The 24,292-nt window shown below is 37.0% G+C and overlaps 1 protein-coding gene across 7 annotated transcripts in view; it reads left to right on the top strand.

Annotated features, from left to right (window-relative positions):
- Window positions 1–24,292, top strand: part of CNKSR2 (connector enhancer of kinase suppressor of Ras 2) — a 216,539-nt gene that overhangs the window by 126,278 nt on the left and 65,969 nt on the right. For all 7 annotated transcript variants that reach the window (XM_071812397.1, XM_071812401.1, XM_065858558.2 and 4 more), the window contains 4 exons: window positions 1,384–1,517; window positions 5,346–5,557; window positions 9,400–9,489; window positions 11,045–11,259. In XM_071812397.1, the coding sequence (XP_071668498.1) occupies window positions 1,384–1,517; window positions 5,346–5,557; window positions 9,400–9,489; window positions 11,045–11,259 (651 nt within the window). The remainder of the gene's footprint in view (window positions 1–1,383; window positions 1,518–5,345; window positions 5,558–9,399; window positions 9,490–11,044; window positions 11,260–24,292) is intronic.

Genomic DNA, 24,292 nt, shown 5'->3' with positions numbered 1-24,292 from the left:
AAGATTAATATCTAGAAAATGAGGACTGATTTTTCTGCACAGGAATGTCCTGTTGGTCTGTCATGAGGTATTCTTGCTAGTGCTGGCAGAAGGATCTTTCTACACACCCATTCAATCAGTATTTAGAGCTTCTCTGCCGTAAATGCAATGTGACGTGTTTGTGTCCTCCAGTAGTTATTTAGGTCAGAAATTATAGGTATGATGAACTCTCTTTAATCCCAACGCTTCTTTCTTCAAGGTGTTGACTTCCAGTAAGATGGAGGGGGAAGAACTGTTTCAAAGCAAAACTCAGCATTTGTTTAATATTAGATTAATTTTAGGGTTCATGAAGATACTGTCGTACTTGCAATTTTGCCATTTTTCTTTTTCTTCTGCTTGAGTTTCATTATACAAGCCAGGCAACATAAGACTTCTGTTATTAGGCAGACAGACATATTATTAGGCAGACTAAAGCAATCTAAGTTTGCTTCTCATTTCATTCTTCTGCATTTGTATAGAGACTGTTAGAAAACCTTGCTATAATTTCCAGCCCAACAGTGATTTAATAAAGTCTTCAAATGGTTGGTCATTATTTAGCTAGCCAAGATAGTAAAGTCAAGGAAGAAAAATAGGTGCCTAAATCATGAGGGAGAGAGTTTTGATTTAGAGGAGGGATTTGACAGGGTGTTTCAAAAAGGTGGACCCAATTTGAAATCACAACACAAGGCATTTTGGGTCCCTATTTTGAAACACCCTGTGGGATGATAGCTAGAAAGCATAGTTATTCTGTGAGGATAAAATTTATCTACCTGTGAGTAAATGTTACTTTGGGAGAAGTATGCCCAGGGGAGTGAATAATAATAATAATCTCCAGTTTATTCTGTCTCTTAGTGCATATGCTCTGAAGATGCAGCACCTGATTTTACAGCATCTGCAGACATAAACTGAAGCTTTTACACTTAATTTTTAGGGTGTGGAGCAGATGGGGGGAGATGACATTCAATTTAATGCCTACTTATGGACCTTTTACTGTAAACATTGGACTTTGCCATTACAACATTAGTATAATTAAAGAATTCACTGGATTGTATATGTTACTCACTAATTAAGATTTCACCAGTGGCTCTACTGATTACTGGTTTTATGGGCATTGACAATAACCTGGCTGTGCAAAAGGGAAAAGGATGTAATCAGAGGACTCGATTTTATAAGCACAATACATGTCCATATGTAGATCTGTCTCCTTAGCATGAGTATTTTTTTCTGTCGGTTTAAAAGCACACAAAACTTTAGAACTGTTAATTATTTCTTTAACTTTCTGAACTATAGAATATAGCTTTTTCAGATAGAAATGTGTAATATATAAGGATAATCATGATTATTTCTCTCTCTTTTTTGAACCAGCCTCTTATTCCTAGAAGTCCAACAAGCAGTGTTGCTACACCATCCAGCACTATCAGCACACCTACAAAAAGAGACAGCTCTGCGCTTCAGGATCTCTACATACCCCCTCCTCCTGCAGAACCTTATGTTCCAAGGTAAAAAAGATCATTTCAGGTACAACTCAATGTCAAAAATGCATGTAAAGTAACTGACCATTCTGTTCCTACCCATTTGTCATCCTGCCCTGCAGGATTAGGCTGATAATACTTTGTAGGTGAACTGGTAATTAAGGATAGATATGCTGAATCAGACCCACAATGGTCTGAATCAGTGTCTTGTCTGCAAAACAACCAGTAGCCTTTAGAAAAGAAGGTTCAGTACCCTATTTTCTCAAATATGAAATAATCTATTGTTTGTAACAATCCTGTCTTATCTCAGAAGAGCAAAAATTATCTGAAACCCTGGATTTGTAGCTAGAAAAAGAGTTCTTACCTGTCCCCTTGACTAATAGCCGTGATACAACAGGGGAGGCTGAGCTAAAAGCAAGAAACTTTCAATTTCAACATCAAGAGCACTGTTTTGTTCTGCCATATTATTTCTTTTTAGACATATTTGATTTGATAGCGGTAGAGGAGATTTCAGGATCACATTTTAGTGTGGCCACCCTGCTAGATCCTGCAGTGCCCACACTTTTCCCTGTAAGTCTATCTGCTACTGTGACCTGCTACCTGGAACTGACATTTTCATCTCTCCCAGGTCTCTGGGGGTGCTGAGCCAGAAAAGCAGCAGATCCTCCTTGCAGATTCATCATCCTACCCTCACACGACCTCAAATGATTCACTATAATTCCATAACGTACACAGCTGTTGCTTTCCTACAATTCTAAGAGAATTATAGCCTATAAATAAGCATGGCAGTAACTACCCATAGGTCTAGGAATGTATTTGAGAGGAATCAGTTTTTTCTAAAGCTTCTGGATTCTTAGATGCAGGCTATCATATGTCCAGTCAATGTACTTTTAAATTCGTTCTTGCTTTTCTTTTAGTTAACTTTCTTGAAAAGGTCGTAAGGACAGCCTGTCCTTTCTTGTACCTGAGTTTCTTTTACCTGAGTTTTTCTTCCTTAGCAGTAGCCAATTAATAAGACATATGGCCTGATACTGACAAGACTTTCCTGGGGGTTATCTGGTAGCGAGGTATAGGGCAAATTAAATTGCCTATTGTGGAGCAGAAGCTGTGATTCTATGATAAATTCTTACTCTTCAGAGAAATGAAAAACTTTCCAGGGCAAAAGAATGACTTTCCACTTCATGCTGTAGATGATGTCTCAAACCTTTTGTGAATCCATAAGCTGAGTCCCAAGTTCCTTCCTCGTCCCTGCCTTGTCTGTTATCTGGCTTGGTTTTTATTTCTTGAAAAAAAATATTGCCATTTTGTTTCAAATGTGACAGATACAATGCTGTTGAACTTGCTAACATGTATCTGCCACAGAGTGATAAAGAGACAAACACTCTAGTTCACTGATTTTTTTTTCCTTCTAATTAAATAAAGACATTGTCAGTCACAAACCTGGAATTGTTCATAGGGATTGAATGTGTCTTTTATCTCGCTGATGACAGTATTTTGATATGTCTATGTAAATATTTTAAGGACATGGTTTTCAGAAAATCCACAGAAAAAATCAAGTATGTAATTCTAACCCATTAACATAAAAAAACAGCAAGATGAAACCCTAAGAAAAATATGGTCTTTGATTTGTCATTGAATGCAGTAGTTACATGGTAAAGACCTTTGCTCCTGAAGCTGAAACTGTACTATCTTAGAAGTACTGCCTTTGTAATGCTGCTGATCATGTTTGCCACCACAAAAATACTTTTATTGTATAAGAAATGCATCCTTTTTTTACGTATTTTTAGTGAATATTTGCTTCTAAGCAGTTTTTGAGTTCTAATCTAGAAACTGAGATTTTTAAAATGCATTTTTATTATTTATTAGTAACATTTCTTAAATCATTATGATAATGCAGTAGTTTGGACCAATTCTGATTAAATCTTAAAATATATATTAGTACAAGCTGTAATCTTAAAGAGAGATTAAGCTAGGTACATTTTTTTTTTTTTTTTTTTAAATCAGCTTAATCCTAATGGACTATACTTCATTTCATAAACCTGTCACATAGTGCAGAGTGTTTCGGAATAATCTGTTATGGCATTTTATCAGGTTTTTTTGCCCATGATTAACTTTGTTTAGGCACGTCCGTATTTGGGCTATTATCAAACAGTTCAGCATCTGTTTCTTAGTTTGTTGTTGCAATTCCAAGGAAAAAACAAACATCCAAGCCTCCTTTTGTTACTGGAATAGAATAAAAGCCTTGATATTTTGGTGTAAAGTGTAAAGCCTTGAAGCTATGTCGCCTTGATGGCGATACCCACAGATAGTACAGCTGCTGACATAATTTAACATGGATGGCATGAGAAAGAGGGACAGACACTTTCCATGTGACAGTTACTTAGAAGTGCTGGTCCAAAGTTACCGCCTGCTCAAATTTGTTGAAGACATTTGAGGGTGAGAACTGAAGTCCTCATCTCCAGAAGACTTTGCCAAGGGGTGTTTGCCTGGTGGGTTCTACACTTCTGCCTGTGCTCGCAGTAAAGCTCTCTCCAGCCCAGACTGTCCTCCTTATGGTGGAGGCTTCCTTGTGCCAGTCTCTAATCTGATGTAGCTGCATCATGGATTAGCATCTCGCTGTTTCACATCACTCTCCATTGTGTTATCTGCTGGGGTCCCCCAGCACTGTTACCACAGAAAATCTTTCCCTGAATGGAGCTGAGCTCACATCACAAAGCGAACACCATCCCTGCTCTGGAAAAGCAGCCTGGCAAAGGGAGCATAGTGGGTAGTGGGGCTTTGTGGTGTCGCACTGTCACAGCCAAGGCAGGATGGCGCTTCCTCATCCTCTGTGGCTGCCTGGATCCCATGAGGGGGCTTTGCTTCATCCTCAGATAGAGTCTCGAGGTGCCAAGTGAAGTGTGGGTCAGAACTGGTCAGCTTGGCACTCACATGGTGGTCCAGAGGAGCAGAAGCTCTCTAATGAAAGCATGAGGCCCCAGCTTCTCTCTTGGCTGCCTCAGGTGTGTTTTGTTGTCCAGAAATTACTGTCTTTTGCAGCCATCTCCAGGCATAGTCTTGCCAGCAGCTTTGCAGAGCCCTGCTTCATCTAACACAAGGAGAGGGCCCCTTGCCCACGTGCAGTTTGCTCTCTCTTTGGTTGCCTTTAGGTAGTGTGCATTTTCGGAGAGTGGGGTGGGGGGTGGGGAAGCAAAAAGCAATCGCCTTGGGGATGTCTACACAAACTGCAAAGTATATTCCTTGCAGTGCATTGGTGTCTTGGGATAGCAGGTCATGATCAGGTGCTACACACCCTGTTTGGTACTGCGTGGATGTACCTATACAGCTCCTAGCTCTGAGCTGGCTTGTGCAAGACTATGTCAAATGTCTGTATATCATTGGTCCCCGGTTATTCTTGGTCTGGAGTTAGTTTGTAAGGAACAAGATTGAATTTGTCTGTGCTTGCCATATAGCTATGTCTTAGAACTGTCTGACGCATTTAAAAATGCAAATATAAAAATGAAGGTCAACATTTCTGTACCCTAAATCACAAAATGCTAGGTAAATTCAAAAAAAGAAACAAGAGAAAAAGAGTAGCTGCACGTCAGCTTTTATTCAAGATGAATCTTTTGAAGAGAAATCTATAAGACAGATACAGTCTGTAAAGGCAGTGAATAAGCAGAGATGTGTGAGATAACTGGCACATACATATGCATACGCAATGTGTGATCCTGGTGTTGGTCATTGTTATCTATTTCCTGCTTATATGAAATACTGGCATATTCCCATGTTTATTGAAATATTCACAGTTAAAACAAAAACAAACAAACAAAAGTCTTATCCCAATATATTAAAAATCTCTCTTGTTTGCTAAAGGGATGAAAAGGGAAATCTACCCTGTGATGATGTTGGCAGACATATAGTGGGCAAGCCCGTTCATACAGGATCCGAATCGCCAAACTCATTTCTTGACCAGGAATATCGGAAACGCTTTAATGTTGTTGAAGAAGATGCAGTTTTATACTGCTATGAGTATGAGAAAGGAAGAACAAGTGGTCCTGGAAGGAGAGAGAGCACACCAACGTATGGTATGGCATTGATCTCATAAGGATAAGCACTATTTGTTGATTTTAGAATTTTCGTGCATCTGCTTTTGTATTTAAGCACGCAAATATTTTTGGTGATCATTGGTTCCGCTATGAATTCTGTACTGCTTTAGTCCGATTTCAACCTGAGAGCTAATTCTGTGCAGGAAAAATGAATTGCTTACTGTGATAGGGGGGCTGAGTCCAGTTTTGTATTGATTAATTTTTCTGAATATAAGTTCTAGATTTTTGTTACCAGCTTACTTTTCCAGGTTATGTTTCAGTATCATTTTACCAGAAAAAAAAATGGCAGAACCCCATGTATTTATACTGAAAATACAGGATAGAATTGTACTCCTAGTATGAGGGCAAGATTTGCATAGGTATAGGAATTCAGCATTAGAAAAATTTACGCAAGTATAATACATTTAAAGATGAAACCCATGTCAAATTTACCAGGAACTCTCATGCTTGCACTGCTGTCTAAAACTCTTTAATTTTTCTTCAGTGCCAGAAATGACATATGACTGATGACAGTATGCTTTTTTGTAATACTCTGTTAACTTCCTGTGACTTCCTATATGGGAAGTGATGTTTTCCTGTATGTAGCATTCCTCTTTATTTGAGGTTATATGTTGTCCAAGAAAGCATTTTGCATGTGAAAACACACATGTATTTGTGCTACTTCCTCATCTTGGATTTTCTCTTATTCAGGGTGAGAACTGAGAAACAATTTCTGGTGAGAGTTTTGCCCCTCAAACCTTTATGCTCCGGATTATTTTCCCTTTGAATCTGTTGGAACTTTTCCTTTAGCTAACATTGTAACTTGTTTCAGCTTTGGACCGGGAGAACTGGTTTTCTGTTGCCAGGTATCAAGTCGTGCAGTCACAGAATTGTTAGTGTATAGAAGAAAATGAAGAGAAAAATCTTGTGTTAAAAAATATATATTTGGACTGCTATGGTGTTAGTTGAGTACACACTTGATTATTTTTTCACCCTACTTGCTATGTTATCTCAATTTTTAAACTGAGCACAAGTTGTATGTTGGAGTTTTTATAGTAATCCTGACATGGTATCACTTTGAGAAGAAGACAGACCTCATTTATGATTTGGTACATCATGGAGCCAAGCTCCAAAATTACCTGGGAACCTTGATATAAATTGAGCCCGAGCTGTGTAAAGTATCCTCAGGACCTGGAGCAATGTGTTTGTGCAACATTAAAGAATGCATTTTCATAAAATGCACCCTTTCTACACAATCATGCTGCAAAATCCTCAGTACTCTTGGTTTTGAAGTGTTTTCAGGTGTTTTCTAACCATGCCCATAGTGTACAAAATAAGTTCAAAATAACTTCTAATTTTTCAAAGTGGATATATCTATTTTATTACTCCTGTATTTCAGCTATTACAATTGGTGGACGGAATCAGTTCCATTAATAGAGATGTACACTTTGTTCTAGACGTTAAATTTTAATACTTGTAGTCTGGAGTGAAAAAGAACACATTTCTTCTTCAAGGACTGCTGAATCCATTATTTTGTTGCAGGATAACTTTTTTTTTTTTTAATTAGCAGAAAGGGTATAAATACCTCAATCAAAGACTGCACTGAAAATCTGGAATTATTTAACACATTTGTTATATAGCCTTTCACTTTTGATCTCACTTCTTTTTTAATGATTTCACACCATAGAGTCCATTTTCGTGTAAGTGTATTTTCTAAAAATATTACCATTTCAGCATTAAAGTTTCCCACATGGCATTTGTTAGCATAAGATTTGTGGCTAGACATAACTTTAGGATTTCACAGAAATCTAGAAAATGGCAATAACATTCTTTTGGCTTATGGTGACCCATTCAAGAAGGTAAAACAGAATTCCAGGGCCTAGAGAAATAATTGTTTTCAACATATACTCATCATTAATTATGTGGTGGTGTTTATTTTTTCTATATATATTTCTCAATATTGCTTCGCAAGAGGTTAATAGGGCCCTCCATCATTTCTTTGTTGGAATCTTTTGACATGTTTTGAAAATGTTAACAATGAGATTTCTCTTTCAGGCTCTTACTGGGTTCCAGCTGTTGTATAATTGCTGCTAACTGGCCTCAGAAAACTTCTGTTCACATTTCAAGGAAGACATTTTCCTGAGTGTAATCACCAGGGAAAACAGATTTAGGGAATCTATGAGAGTTAACAAGGAGATTAGCAGAGGTAGCAGGGAAATGAAATGGGTTTAAGGACAGAAATGAATTTGGTCATTGCAGTTTTACTGCCAGATACAAAAAACATGCACTTTCAACAGCCAGAGCTTTTGTAGAAAATTTGTTATGGCTATAGTTTTTGATAGCAATCAGACTTGGCATGATTTTGTAGCTTTTGTATCTTTTTTAAGTGTGCAGGTCCTTTCGATAAGATACTGTGAGTTCAGCCTCACGAAGAAGAGCAAGTTGTGTTTCTAGAAAAATGTAACGGTTTAAAGTTACTTCTGATCAAGTAAACATGAGCCAAATACATCCCCATGCAGGAAATTACTTTTTAACTCTACGCTCTAAATCTTGCCGGCTTCAATCAGACCTAAATATGTGTCCATAAATAGTAAAATAAATTACAAATAAGACATTAAATACATGTGTTCTACTTCCTGAGCAATAGTGTATTTTCAACCTGATCCTGTGGTCTGTACAGAACATACCTCATTTTTTGTCAATTTTTTAAAAAGACAATAGAACCTTTTACAATTATCCTGCCCACATGGTGTATGGTGGACACCATACTTCAGTAGGTAGATAGACATGTTCAAATATTTGTTTTCATTAGAAACATGTCATTCTTTTTCAGTGTATTGTGGATTTAACCTCAAAAATGTGGAGTAGAATTGACTACCTTTATACAGGAATTTTCTACTAAAATAATTAAGAATATTTCTGAAGTTTATACTATAAGCTCTGCTACTTTTAAAAATAAATCATTTCCCCACTTATGTGTTTTGTGACCAGTAGATCAATTTAAAAAAACCAGCGAGGACTGACCTTTTTGTGAAAACATTTTGGTTTGAGTCTACCAGATATTGTGCCATATGCTATGCTGCTCTGTTTTGTTTAAATATACTATTTAACTTGCTAAAAACTTCAGACCACCTTAAGTAACCCCACTAAGTTGTATAGCAGACTTTCACTGAATTTCCAGCTATATTTGTGGCATCCTCAAGCAGAAATCATAGTTCACAGCATTTTTAAAAATCAATTCAGCAGCTTCCAAGTCAAAATGTAAAAGATATAAGTCTTGAGCTTTTCTATCTCATGCTGGCTGAAATCAAATTGAATTTACCAATAGTAATGTTATTTGGTTTCTGTGGATGAAATGCTACACCAGAAATTACATGTAGAGGTTTTCTGCTTCCTTTCTTATTCAGTCATTGATGGATCTTTTAAGCCCACCAGCAAAGATGCTATTTGTGAAGGTACTTTACTGATGTGGATGTTTCTGTTACCAACAGTTCACATATGCTTTAAAACAGTTCTCTCCATGATGCCAGGGGCTTCCAGAATAATAAATAAATATTGTTCAGTGAAAACTAAAGTAATTTGAATGCATCTGTCAGTCTCAAACGTCAGTCCACTGGATTTATTTTCTAAACTTAAAGTCCATTAAATACTTAGCTGCTTCTTGTCCACCGAAGAAAACAGAATTCCTGTCTTAACCCCTTGTTCAGAAGTGATGCCGTATCCTTTCTCATAAGGAAGCCTGTAGAATAGCAGCTTAGCACATAATTTGTTCTTTCTTCTGAAGAATGTTAGTTTAATGCTGCCTTATGGTGCATGATCTCAATTTTTTCCTCTGTTTCCAGGGAAACTAAGACCTATTTCTATGCCAGTAGAATATAACTGGGTGGGGGATTATGAAGACCCCAATAAAATAAAGAGAGATAGTAGGAGAGGTAAGTGATCTGAACATATATCCTGTAAAAGGCATTATGGGTTTTATCATGCTGTAAGCTATATATTTCAACCTTATTTTGCTGATTGCTTAAATACATATTTCTGTGAACCTCTTTTGGGTTCTTTCATTATGTATGCTTAATTTTTTGCAGAGGCTGTATTAGGATTGAGAAAGTTGCTCATCCAGGCAAAAGAAAATCGTGACTGCAAAACCCTGCAGTTTGGCTTAACTTGATATTGGCATTTCATTGATTCAGCTGTATTATCCAGCCCATTTTGAAGCTGGCCTTAATTTTTTGTAATACTACAGGACAAACGTGTGGTTTTTATTGATATAAATTGTCATGCTTAAATGAGAATTATGTATTACATTTCTCTGTCACTGTGAGTTCTTTTTGGATGGCAACATTCTAGAGCTGGATGGCACCTACCTCAAATCATCAATAATAAGTTCTTCATAATTCTGGTTTGTGAGGCTCAGATACATGCCTTAACATACAAAATTATAACCAAGAAACAAGATGTTATATTAATGATATATATGTCCATTAAAAGATTAACTAAATGTCCGATAGGGATCTGAAAAGGAAGCGCTGTTGGGAATTATTAGGAAAAGATTACAGGACAAAGAAAGAAATGGTCTTGTGTAAGTTCTTGCTCATGATGGGTGTTTGTGCAGTTCTGATCTCTCCATCTCCATTGAAGAAGGTTCAGCAAACAACAAAAATTACCAGACATATGGAGTGGCTTTTAAACCAGGTTCAATTCAGTAGGCTGGCCATCATCAGTTTGAGAGAATGTAGGGAGGACATGAGAAAATTTTATAAAATTTTGTATGAAATGAAGTGAGGAGATGGATTTGTCACTGCTTTTCTGAAAAAAAAGATCTGAGAAACATCAAAGATCTCGGTTGAGCGCTGGTTAGAAAGAAAAAGAGCTTACTCCTCATGCAGTTTGGGTTCAAGCTAAGGAACCCGTAGCCACAGGAGGCTGCAGATATTAATACTAGGAAAGAGCAGACACGTTCGTGAAAGACAAATCTGCTGAGGTTTCCTAAATTCACAAACATTGCTTCTGGCTCAGGATGTCCCTCAGTTACAAACTGGCAGATGCTGGAAGAGTGTTCAGGGAAAGGATGGATGATACAGTGAATGATCTCAAATGAATGTTCAAAACAAATAACTTTTAAACGTATGGCACCACGATCATTTGTATTCATTAGAATCTTGTTTAAAGAAAATATTACAGATGTAATCATAAATGTACCATTGTTCATTTTTTGAAAAATTCAAGACAAAGTTTATTGATGTGGGGATTCTTTAATATTCTGTTCCAAAGACAGCAGAAAATTGCAAGAATCATGAATTTTCCCTACAAAAAGATTGGCTTTTATTATATCTAGACCAAAAAAACAAATGAGTTTTGTTAATGAAATAGTCTTGAAGACTTAAAATTGACAGTAGGTCTTAGCAAGAATATTATATGTTTTGGAAAAGGGATTAACATACATACAACAATTCACAATGATGCTTTGCACTACTTTTCTTTCCACAGAAAATTCATTGCTTCGCTATATGAGCAATGAGAAAATAGGTCAAGAAGACTACATGTTTCAAAGGAACAGCAAAAAGGATACTGGGAAAAAGTCCAAAAAGAAAGGAGACAAGAGTAGTAGCCCTAGTCATTACTCGCTCTTGCCTAGTTTACAAATGGACTCATTGAGACAAGAAGTCATGGGCACACCTGGACCAGAGACCGCTTTGTACCACGTGAGTAAAAATAACATTAACAACAGTCATTTCTTTGTGCTTGTGGTGACTGTGTTGTTTTTATAGTGGTTTTGAAACTTTTTTTTTGACTACTGCTATTGCACTGATTCCTAGTCCTCTGGGTACAACTAGGTCCTAATAAATATTTTAGAATTCCGTATTTTGCTGTTACAAATGTGGAATAGACACCAGTGATTTATCTCCTTTAACTTAAGAGATGTCATGTTTGAAATGAAATGTGGTATCTCTGCCTTGTCTTGCTTACTGGTGATAGAAAGTGAAGAAGCAGTGGTTTCCAGACTGGCTAGAAACCTTCTTTCCAACATCTATGTCACTGCAATATGCTGAGTCTTATCAGACAATCCCATTACTACAGGTACTTGAGAGGCCTGATAATGGCAGAAAAAACTTGTGGGAGTCATTTGTTTTTCGTTTGAGGTAAGGGGATCCCTAATGTGTGTATCTGCTTTTAACACATAGCCCTCAATAACGCAAGTGAATGTGACAGAAGGGATTCTGCTGAACAGGATGTAACAGGAAAATTGCTGTAACTTGATAGTTTTGAAAAGTGTCAAAAAAATACAGTTAGAAGATCACAACATATTTTGGATATGGTATCACCTTCACCCCATAAAAGTATTTACATTTTAGATCTCAGTAAAATATGTCATTGTATAGGAATATACACACAGTAACTCTACAACAAAACACTAGAAATAATTGAAATTATCTTCATATACTAACAAAGAGTATGTAGTTTAGATTGCCAGTGCTTAAGTGAGACAGCAGTGTGGGCTCATCAGGATGTCTGCTCTGAGAAACTGGCAGGTGGAGCTTCACTGAACCTGTAAGAGACAAGTAACTGGGTTTCCTGTTGTTAAACGTCACTAAGGACTATCGTATTATAAATGGTGTAGATCAATTGAAACTAATGGAGCCTTTATATCCATTTGCACTCTCTGAGTTCTTGGTCCACTGGCTTCTAAAACTCCTTAGTGTGCTGCAGTGTACAGGTGAGTCTGACAAATTTCAGAGAACATGTCTTTACGTTTTAAAAGAAAGCACTTGGGGTGTAGTTTAATTAAATAAGGTCCCTAGATGCAAAGACTGCTATTCCCTTTCTTTTTCATTTGGAGTAATTTAGGTATGATGATAAAAATTTTTTCTTACATTATTATTTCCAGCTTCAGTTTTACACTCTTTTTCCAGGTTGGAAATCTGAGAGTGAGATTTCCATTTGCAAAGGCAGACTGATATATAGTGTTTCCTTAATAAAGGAAGCAAAGGAGATTGCAAGAGTCCCCAAACTGTCCTCTTTGTAGTGTCTACAGCCTTTCCTAGGAGGATTCTAATCAGTGCAAGAGCCCTTAAAATCAAATATTTACAGAACAAACTCGAAAACTTATTTGTGTAATGTAGAACTTTCTACTCCATAAAGAATAGTGTGGTAAATTTGCAACACTTTCCATGTATTGAGAGAATACTCATCTCTCAATAACATTTCTTTGTTAGTATATGTTAAATTCTTGACACTGTGCAGTGAGAAAAACATTTTTTTAAGGTGCCATTTTGGGTTTTCTTTGGTTTCCTTTATGTTTGTTACTCGAGTTTGTTTATTTTTGTTTTGGTTTTTTTTTGTTTGTTTGCTTGTTTGGGTTTCTTGTTTATTTGTTTGTTGTTGGCTTTTGTTTGGGTTTCTGTGTGTGTGTTTTGATTGTTTGTTTGGTTTTTTTTTCCTGAACTGTCACCTTTCCAAATCACTTATTTGCAAGACCAGTATTCCCAGTCTAATTTCTATCTTGCATTCTTTATTCTTAAATAGGTAACATGGTGTATTGTTGGCCATGTTGAAACATACGACTTGTTGGATGTGCTTGCTAAATAATCTATTTTGCTGAAGCAACCCTAAGTGTTAAATACCATAGAGTAAGGGCTCTGGGCCCTCAATTTTGCCTTTTTGATTCCTGAGTCCATAACATGGAGTATTTGAAGGTCCAGGTATCTGGGATCTGCTATGGAACGAAACTACCAAACCCCTTGTTTTGAAATTATCTTTTTAATATGTAAATTCTGTGAAATAATAATTTAAAAAATCCTTTCTATTTATTTTTTCCTCTATTTTCTTTTCCTTCCTTTCTGAACCCCCTGGAACAGAAACCATACTGTTCACTCAGCATTCATCTCTCACATCATTCACTGCCCTTCGTTTCTGTGTTACCTTTATTCAATGATGTTTTCATTCTTTTTTGAAGCCATTGATGCATATGTTAAATAATTTTGGACTGAGAATACATCCCACTAGTTAATGATTAATTCCCCTTACAATTGGAGTCCTCTTTCCTTTTGCATTTTGCAGCCATTGACTTCTGCATCTTGATTACCGTTTCACTGTGAAGGTTTTCTGCAGGAAAGCAGCTTTTACAATTATGCTGACTTCAACTCCTTGACTCTACTGCTTTTATACATGGCTCCATAGAAAAGACAATTATTTGATCAAAAAAGTATACTGATGAATTAAATTACCACAATGGAAATAGTATGATTTTGCCCTGTAAACAATGTGGATGGCGTTAAAAAAATACCATGGTAATTTAGAAGTGTGTTGTTGCTGTTTCTTTGCTCAAAGTTATTCTGAAAAATGCCGTCAGATTCAAATTGTTATATTCCAAAGTGATCACAAGAATATGGCAGTCCAGCATTTTTGTGACTGTCAGTATACTAAATTTGCATAAAATCACTGGGTTTAAGAATTGTGTTTATGTTGTTGACCTGCCGTTACAATCAAAAACTGTGTGGTCAAGGGAACATTTCAGTTATGGCCTTGAGAAGTGAACAGTGTTTATTTGTGTCCACTGAACATAACCGATTTGATAGCTAATATAATAGTGAAAGACAAATGAGTTTGTGTTATGTCTCTGAAGTAACCATCTCTTGTATCCACTTATAGTATTTTTTTAATCCTCACATACATGGTCTCTTCACTGCTTTGCTTTGTTTTGTTTCCTGTTCCAGAAAGTGTTTCCACCATTCATTAATTTCTAGCCAAATTGTTGGTTTTGCATTCTGTTTTTTTTTCCTCAGTATTGCAAAAGAAATACCAACACAGAGCGTTAATGTTTTTATTAAGCCAAGGCAAACTGTTCGAGCTGTTGCTAATCTGCTGTGCGAGCAGGTGTTCAATGTGATCTATTACTGTAGATATAAAATGCTGCAGTTAAAATTGTCTTGGACCTTTGGGGGACAAGACATGAAAGCTCTGACACATGATTATAGTTTTTAAAGTTCATTATGTTATTCTGTGTAGAAATTTCCTTGGTACATTGTGCTTTGTTTTCACTGCAGGAAAACAATGTGATTATTTAAGAGAGAGATAGTGTCAGGCGTCAAAAGAAGTTCTGCATCAGGTTAATAATAATGTGCTTCTGTCTGAATCAATACAACTTTAGTCTTGAAACCGCAGGACTATGGAAAGAAAAGGTTGCAGCCTATTGTATATAGTAGGGAGTTATGCAAGAAAAGGCAACTTTGCTTACATCTGTTTCCAAACCTATGGCAATAAACTTTATTATTGACCTTACTCCTTTTCCCTTTCTGTCTCCTATCCCTTTGCCTTTTCCAGTGTGTGCTCACTTGTTCGTACGTATTTAGCAAGACCTAATGACTTGCTTGTCATAGCAAAAGTGACAAGAGTAACAGCCTTTCACTTTGCTGATAACCAGCCTATTTAAAATTGTTTAATTAATTACGTTTGTTATATTGGTCATTTTAATTGTATTTGAAAATAAAGTAAGTTTAATAGCAAGATATACTACTTAAAGTTCTTTCATCTGAAACAGGTGGCTCAGGAACGAATGCAGGAAAGAAACAAGGGCTTTGTTCCCTAGGGATTTTGCTGAATCTACGTGTGTAGCTACGTACACATGCACTGTCTTTAATGTTTTACTTTAAATAAGGGAGGAATAAAATAAAAGCTATCAGTTGGGTGGGGGGGGGGTTCTGCAAATTTAATGAAGTTGCTGCACCTTTGGCAAACTTATTTTTTTCCTCTTTAACAATGTATAACTACCCATGTGGTTGGAGTGCAGCACAGCGACTTTTAACTCACATAATTAATTTCAGTATTTGCTGCAGTGAGCACCTACAGAGAGCCAAGCACTCTCCATTCCACTCTGCCAGTGAGGACACTGAGGCAGCGATGATGAGGGATTTGGCCAAGGTTTTAATTTCAGCTGTTTCTCTCTGCCAGTCCTCGTGAGATTATTGTACTGGTTCAGCTCAGTGGGATTGCTCAGCAGAGCTGGTGGGTCCATATCCGTCTGGGCAAGCAAAGTTCAATTGGTTGCAACAGTGATTTTGCTGAATGTACTTTAAGTGAAGAAGATTTGCTTGTGGACCTATTGCAAAAATAAATATTTAGCTGATAAGATAAATTGGAAAGGAGACAGTAACTTTTAAGAAGTAACTTTTTTTTAAGACAGTAACTTTTTCTACTTAAATGCTGCATATTTCCAGATATTTCTTGCCTCTCACCCACCCCTCCACAGAGAAAAATACAAGAAAATGCTTTTTAAAAGTTCTAATTAAAACCTATGAATTTAGATATTCTCAATGCAGAGAATTTACCAAAAGCTCGTGATTTTGAACACTTTGAAGTCTAACTCTACTTAAGTGGTTGAGTTTCTCATACTCCTCCTATTCTTCTCTGATGAAAAGCTGAAATGAAAGAAAAAGACAAGGTACTTTAACATAAAGGATTTACATTTTAAATGAAAATTCTTGAATCTAATAGGCATGTATTTATGAAACCTTATAATTGTAGTACTCAGTAACTAGCATTTAAGACAGTGCAGAACATATTAATATTATTTTCCTGATAAACTTTTGACCAAGCTACCCATCAATTTTTGCAAAAATCTTCTGAATAGAAATCGCATCTAATATGCACTATATACTGGAAAACTATTTACCAAAACCAAGCAAACAACAAAAACAAACAAACAAACTAAAAACCACTCCACAGAAACACTAGCAAGTTATTACAGTTGTAAGCATCACAGTATTTAAAGCATTTCTGTTTGGTGAATTTTTGTTATGGATATTTGTAATTAAACAAAAAGAAGTCAGTAGAGTAAAAAATGAAAATCAATTTCACAGATTTTAAGTAGGTGTCTGAAATCTAGAATGTCATTGTACCATTACAACAGATGGAGTTTGTACATTTTCTTCTTGAAAATGTTTGAAGTCCAACTATGGCAGTATTTAAATATGAAGGCTCCCTTTTCCTTTTTTTTCTCCCTGTTTTCACAATTGTCTATAGTTAGACTTGTAATTACTATAGAATAAAAGTCTAGCAGTTTAACCTAAGTGCATAGTGAAAAGTATTTTCTGTAAGTATTTCCATGGTTTTTGTTAACACTTGAATTAGTATTGCTTCTTCTCTATGGTCTTTCATCTCCATTTAAATATTTGTGTTAAAATAATACTGAAGCTTGCAGAATTATTATAGACTTACAGGCATCAATCATCAGCAAAGGAATTTTAAACTCCTTCTTGAAGATTACAGTCTAAATATAATTGTGCATGCGCTAGCTACCACTGTAAAGGTGGAAAACACAAACCTCAACTGAAAGTAGCATATAAACTATTGAAATTTCACAAGTGAAAAAAATTGTCATTCTTCACAATGTCAGGCCTTTTCAAAAATAGCACTCTCGGTCTGGACTCTAAGCAGACTCCTGGGAACCTCAGTATAGCAGGTCCAATAGTCTGAACCGCTGTGATGCCCTGGATTCTTCTCAAGTACTTGTATGTTTATGAAAGTCCAGCATAGCTCGGCTCTGGTAAAAGTTAAACAGTGGGATATCCTCTGCAGGTAACTGGAGCATGTGTGATATCCCTTTCTTCTGTAGGTTACACTGATCGTATCTCACCTTAGTTTTGTAGCCATATGGGGATGTAGGAGAGCACTTTGGCTTGTTTGTCACTTCAAGTCCTTGTTCATTTTCCCGTCAATGAGCATGTAACAAGGACAGGAGGCTGTGATGATATTTAGATCCATGTGTGTGTAAATGGAAGAAGCTCACCATTCTGTAGTAGAAACAGAGATGAATAGGCTTATGAAGTTGTAGAATAATCTGGTTTGGAATTCTTTTAAAACACTCGAAGTCTATTCAAAGGAAAAACACTGGTAAAATGTTTCATATAATGCAATGCAGAGTAGAATATTCAATTTCACTCTGAAGGCATCATGAGCACCTAGCTTGTTTACTTTTCTCTAGTCAGCTTCCTCTAGTATAGTTCTGTTACAGAAGGTCATTTGCTCTAAGAGATAACTGGAAAGAACCAAAACTTAAAAATTCAGTAAGGGGTAGATGGGTAAGAGGAAGAAACACAACTGGAAATTCCTACCTAGTGCTTTCATGAATCTGAAACACTGTTGTGTCCCACAGCCACAATCACCCAATCACATTGCCCATAGTCAGCTTTGGCACATGTTTGGTTTCTTTCAGTTGCAGACTTTTGGTTTTATGTATCTGATTCAGACAGCATCTCACGCGTTCTCAAGATGGAATAGTGATTCCAGCCCTTGGCCACCTTCCTCACTCGAAAAAGAAATCTCTCTAAATTATCCTGTATGTATTCCTTCCTTTGAATGCAGCACTTCATGAATTTAACAAGCACAAAATGTGTAATAAAAATAGTAGTTGAAAAACATTCTTGAAATCAGTGTAGGAACTTCTTCTAGGCCATAAGTGAATTGTGTGGCCCGTAAAACGAAGAAAAGGGTGAAACAGTTAACCAATAAACAAAATATGCCTTACTCCATAAGGTACTTGTCACAACTGAAAGTAATTGGGACAGGCATAAGATTGTTGTTCTAAAAGGTAAATCTAGGTATTCCATCTGAGTTTGATAAAAATCTGGTCCAAAATAAATTACATTTCAGAGATAGAAGACAAGAGAGAAACAGCATATAAATTCCTTCCTAATGGAAGAGGAAATTGTATTATTTTTAGACTAACGCAGTCAACATAGAGGAATAGAGAGGCCTCCTGGGTCTAGTCCTTGGCTATTGCAGTTAATCACCTTCATTTAATCCTATTCAGATATGCATTAAATTCCACATTCAAACATGGTATGAATTGCTGTTAGTAATGATGGGACCAGTAAGAAGTGGCAAACTGGGTGAATGGAGGGCCAGTCGTCATAATTCCAAGAAAAAAGTTGGACAGAGGGCAGGAAAGAGAACAAAATTATGATTAGCATCCCAGCAAGAGAAAGGCATCACTCCTAATGAATTTCCTATAGAAAAACAAACAAACAAAAACCTCAGAAACCAGCATAAAGTGCATAGGCTTACTAGCATAATTCGGATTAGGAGGGACGGCAGGAGGTCTCTACTCTGGTGTTGGCTCAAAGCAAGGCCAGCTCTGAGGTCAGACAAGGCATCTCAGGACTTTGCCTAGTTGGGTGTTGAAAACCTCCTGAGATGGATGGAGAGTGCACAAGCTCGTTCCCAACCTGCTGCACTGCAGATGGTGAACGATAAAACAGTGATTCCAGCGGTAACCAAGAGGAGAGTAACTTGCCTGAATTGAAGGCATAGTTGCTGTTGTATCATTGCTGTTTAGCTAAAATCATCTTGTGAAAGTGCCTCAGTAATCTCACATTCGTTCTACCAGTTCTAGATTCTCAGTCCTTTAAACTAAAAACTGAAGAGAGTGGATGTGCATATGCAGATTTATACTTGAGTTCTGGTTAAGCATAAATTTTGTGAAATAATAATAGTATTTTGTCTCCCGAAGAGGAACTACTAAGTTCATTTAATTATATAGAATGAGACCTGCATTATTATTTCTATCACAGATGAGAGAATATTTTCACATCTGCATTGCTTCTCTTTTAAAGCAGCAGTTAATACTATGAATTTTCTCTTATTGGGGAAGCAGTTGCCAAAATGAAATTTGAAGGTATTGTATGTGGGAGATTTTACATCTATTTCTATATACCCTGGCATTTTCTATTAAAATCCAGAGTTAACTATTGCAGCAAAACAAGATGCTCTAGATATGAGGTGAGATTTTGGAGGGGGCCACCATGAAGCACAGTTGGAGTTTTTTTGTGGAAAATTTTTATTTTAAACTTTCTCTATTACCTTCTTTCAAGCCTGAGCATGAGGTAAAAAATGGCCACATATAATTTCTTTCCATGACGAAGCTGGGGAATTCTTTAAAAATGAGAGTGTTACAGTAAAGGTCATCTAGTCCAGCTCTGCCAGTCTAGATTTATTCCCTACTGCATATGATATAATGCTCAGAAAGTGTAATTTTATATTGTCAAGAGATGTAGATCTATAGACTAATAAATCTCCCAGCTCAGAACATTTCCCAATTTCCTTTCACATCCCCATTCTGTATTTTTTCTGTTATCTATTTCATTTAATCACTCCTGGTTATATCCTGCTTTCATTACCTGATAAAGGACATTTGCCTTTGTAGGTATTAACATTGTTTGTACACCAGTAACCTATGTTACCTATAGCTGGTACATTCACAATAGCACAGCTGAGAGATTTTTTTTTTTTTAAGGTAGAATAACTTATTCCCATTTAATAAGGAAGAGATTAAGCACAGAATATTGTAGCAGAGAAGCATATGTCAGGCATTGCACAGAGGGGACTTGGCATAAGTTGTCACTGCAATATGGTGGGAACTGTCACATCTATGAGACCTTAGAGCTGGGTCTTGACTTCTCGACTGGCTCCTCTCGCTATTTCTTTCTGCACAAGGAAAAGGAAGGTACCAGGACTATGAAAGCTGCGAAGTGAGGACACCATCTGGCACATGTAATGAAATTTCATGTTCTGTAGAACTTGTACTAGTGGTGAAAATGTTTGGGTTAAAGGGGGCAGATGCCCATTTCAGAGTACTGTCTTATCAAAAGACTTTGACAAACAGCACAATTGTTTCTGAACAAGTGATCTTTTCAAAGCAGTGGTTTTGACTCTGCAGGAGTCTCTGCCCCATTCCTCTGCCCCGCTTCCATGGCAGTGGCTCCTCAAACCTATTGCTGACCCATAATGTGGAAGATTGTATGCTTGCACCTGGGAGGAAAATGGCTCTTTGCAGCAGTGCGGCTGCAGAACAGAAGCTGTTTTATGAGGTGTTTCTATTGTACTGGAAAGAAGTGCTTGTTGCTTAGCGCCTGATCTCTGAGTCAGCCAATCCACCTCTGCTGCTGTATTGTGAAGGAAAAACCCTCCTGTTTTTCATATAGTGATAACTGCTTGTTGTCCATTTCTCAAGTATGTCCCTTTGCTTTCAGATTAATCCAAGTAGACAGTATGTGTAACACTACAGAATTCTGACTTTAGAATGGTAAAAATAATTTTGTAAGCCAGTTTGTACCCCTAAGGTCACCATAACCAACACAGAATTAAAAAGACCAAATGTTATGTTTCCCCACCTTCTGAGACATGCTATTTCATCTTATGCTCAGAGGAAATTTCACTAAATTCTAGCAAGTAATGTGACTTCTACCCTGGAATGAACTGTTCTTTTTCTACCTTAATTCATAGGTGCAATGGAAGTGTTTGGTACAAATTTTAACAGAATGTATAATGGCTGAGGTACAAATGCCCTTTCCCTTATTTCCCCATGAAAACTTCCCCTCTGTTCAAGACCCTGTTATTTCTTGTAGTCAAGAGCTACCCGTATTCAGCCCTGATATGTAACTATTACTACAGCTGTTGCTGCAAGCCTTTTCTGGTAGCATGGTACAATGATAAAGAGGCACAAAGCATTATATTTTGAAAATGCCATTTTAGTCCTGAAGGGTACAAATGGAGAGAAATCTCCAAGCCTTGGAAATTATAGTAAGGACATGTCCAGTAGATAAGTGTTTCTCCTGATGAATAGTACTACTTAAAAAAGAAAAGTTGGATTTTTATGTTTTGCCTTCTAGAGATGAGGAAGGAAAGCATTTTGATGGCTGTACTTTGTTTTGTGCATCTCCTTTGCTAAGACTGCTTCTTTCACACACAACTGTGCACTGATTTCCTGTTTGCACCACAGCCTTTGTAAACTCCCTAGTTCCAGAAAAGCACAATTTTCTGTTTTTTTGATTTTTCACCAAAAACTTAGTATTTTGAAAGTCAGAATGAGTTTTCTATTTCTCTCACTGAAAGAATATTATGCCCGAGTGCTAACAGAGAATAGCTTGCAAGAATATCTCTTCCTTAAGGCAAAAATCTCTTTACTCAGTTCTGCCTTCATTCGTTACAGAGCACCTACATCCCCTGCACTCAGCCACACTGAGCAATAGGAAAGAAATCATACTGAGGGACACAACTGGAAGCGTTATTGACTGCTCCTACAAAAAGACCCATGCATGTGATTTTCATCATAAGCAAACACCTAGGTGTTGTAGGGGAACATGGGACCTTTATTTTAAGCTACTGATTTTTCATCTAGAATGATCATGGGTCTGATGCAAGATTTTGTGAATGCCCTGGGCTTGACTTCTTTGAGGTTTTACAGTAGTTTAAGTTTTCTTCCCAGAGGGTGATGTGCCACAGACCACCTCTCTGATCTAACACAGATCACTTGCAGAATAAGTTTCTTAAATCTGCTTGGGTAGCCTTATTGGTTTAGTGTTTAGCTAAACATATGGAGGGCCTACCTTTCCCATGAATAAGACAGAAATTTTCTAAGCAAAACCAGATTTTTCCTGGAGGAAATTGCATGATTTGAAAGAGGTTTGTTTGACTGTTGTATCTGTTGCAGGGGCAACAGAGCAGGGCACAAGCAATCCACAAGGCTTCTGGGGTGCGTATGGGGTGACTCGTCTCAGTGATACCTTGTGAAAGGAGAAGAGGCAATGGATGTACATTGAATGCAGGAAATTCCATGTAAACATTGTTAAAAACTACTTTTACTGTGAAGATGGTTTAACTGGAGCAGGTTGCCCATAGAGTTTGCAGAGTCTCCATCTTTGGAGATATTAAAAACCCAACTGGACACAGCCCTGAGCAACGTGCTCTAGTTGACCCTACTTTGAGTAACAGCTTGGATGAGACAATCTCCAGAGGTGCCCTCCTGCCTCACCCATTTTGAGGTTCTCTGGCTAGTCTATTCTCTTCAGTAAGAGATGAATCTGGGAATTGCACTGGGGTAGAAATCAAAATGAAGGGTTAAATAATATTTTGTAATGGGTGATAATTTAGTTTCTTTTTCTTCTTTAAATAAATGCAGCTGAAATATACACAGTGATGGAACAACTGATGCATCTTGTACTTTTGCCGTTATAGACTACATATAGTTTTTTGAACCTCCCTTTCTCTCTTAGATTACTTAGTGTCAATAAAAGCAGTGTGGGAGGTACCAAAAATTACATGTTTCAGAGTAGATGTAGAGCAGCAGAATGATCTCAGAATAAATTATTCTAATGAACAGCACTTGTCTAGTTTAACTTTTTATCCTCATTTGTTTCAGGCGGCTATGACAGTGCTGCAGTCCTTGTTCTGTCAGTCAAAAAGATAGTGGGGGAATATGAGAACTCTCATTTAAATTTGATATTGTCCAGAAGTTTTACTGCTTCAGTATTTCAATCAAGTCCTGTGACTTAATGGCTAAGAAGGAAAATCTTTCCCTGGTCATGGAAAGCAGGACGACTGCTTATTATTTTCTCAACATGGCTTGGAGATTTAAAAATGTTTTCATTTTCCTAAGTTTTGCACGCATTATGCTAACGACTTTGCACAAACAATTTGCACTACCTTGTGCAACTTCAAATTTGCCTCCAGCTAATGCAACATTTGTCACAGAGGCCCTTCCCCCAAATTACAAGAAAAAGTTTAGGGTTAGGAGACCGAATCCCTAACCAGAAAAGCTGTGCTTGCTATCATGTTTCAGACAATGACAGTTCTGTCACTAGCTAGTATATTCTTCTTGCATAAGCAGCCGTAGAACAGTTATATGAAAAGATTAGACATCTTTGATGTTATCAACCCCTGTTGACTATGTAATAAGGAGAGCATCCTGCACAGGTAATGTATTCATTGCCTGCAACAGAAGCAGCTACAAAGTGGACATCTTCAAGGTCTAAAGGTACATTTTTTACAGTAAAAAGTTCTTAGTATATTCCTCTTGAGACACACACTGTTTCTTTATCCTTGTGGTCACTAACAAAATGTATGCATTGTGAATTCATGGGCAGAGCTCCAAAAATACAGGAACCCAGTTAAAGCGGTGACCATGCATGATAGAAGGCATAGCTATGGACTGTATATCTTGTACTTCCTAGAAACCTTTAATAAAGCTACTGTGGCAGGGGGGAAGGAGAAAAGGAGCAGGAACAGGGCCATCAGTTGTCAGGTAGATGTAGCAAATTATGTTTTCTGAAATTGTCTTTTTGGCTGCTGCCAAATATACATTCATTTGGTCTTAGTATTGAAACACATTTTTATAGTTCTGAAAAGGCTAAACTGAGGGAGAAGGGGGAATATACACCTATAGGATAACATATCAAGCCACGAATTTTGGGAGCTGTTCTTCCAGTGACTGTTAATTTGTCTGTGCCTCTCACAACCCATTTGACAGAAGTGATTCATGTTTCTCTCTGCCTGAGGTACCTGCCATTTAAAAGAGAAATATCCACAGGATATTTAGTATAATGATTCTACTTTACCTGTTGGCATTGTTTTGTTTATACTACAAAAGCTCACTTTTAGATGTCTGTTCATGTATAATGTTCATTCTGTGTTCTAGCATTAAATAGCTTAGCTAGAACATTAGTGAATGTTATCCTTTTAATTCCAGGTATGATATTTTTATTATAGAGTGTGCTCAAGAGCAGAGAGTACTGTGCAGGGAGAGCAGAAATATCTCTTACCAAAGAACCGAAAGATCAAGATACGATTCAAGAAATTTTGCTTTTGAGAGGCACAACTGAAGGTTTCAGGGCATTGTTAATCAACTGTGGCATCCTTTGTCTGTAAATCTCTTTTCATCCAACTCACCATGGATTTATGAGT

The sequence above is a fragment of the Patagioenas fasciata genome, chromosome 1, assembly GCF_037038585.1.
Source record: "Patagioenas fasciata isolate bPatFas1 chromosome 1, bPatFas1.hap1, whole genome shotgun sequence".
Taxonomy (NCBI): Eukaryota; Metazoa; Chordata; class Aves; order Columbiformes; family Columbidae; genus Patagioenas; species Patagioenas fasciata.
The sequence above is the reverse complement of the archived record's forward strand: the minus strand, read 5'-3'. Positions and strand labels throughout refer to the sequence as shown.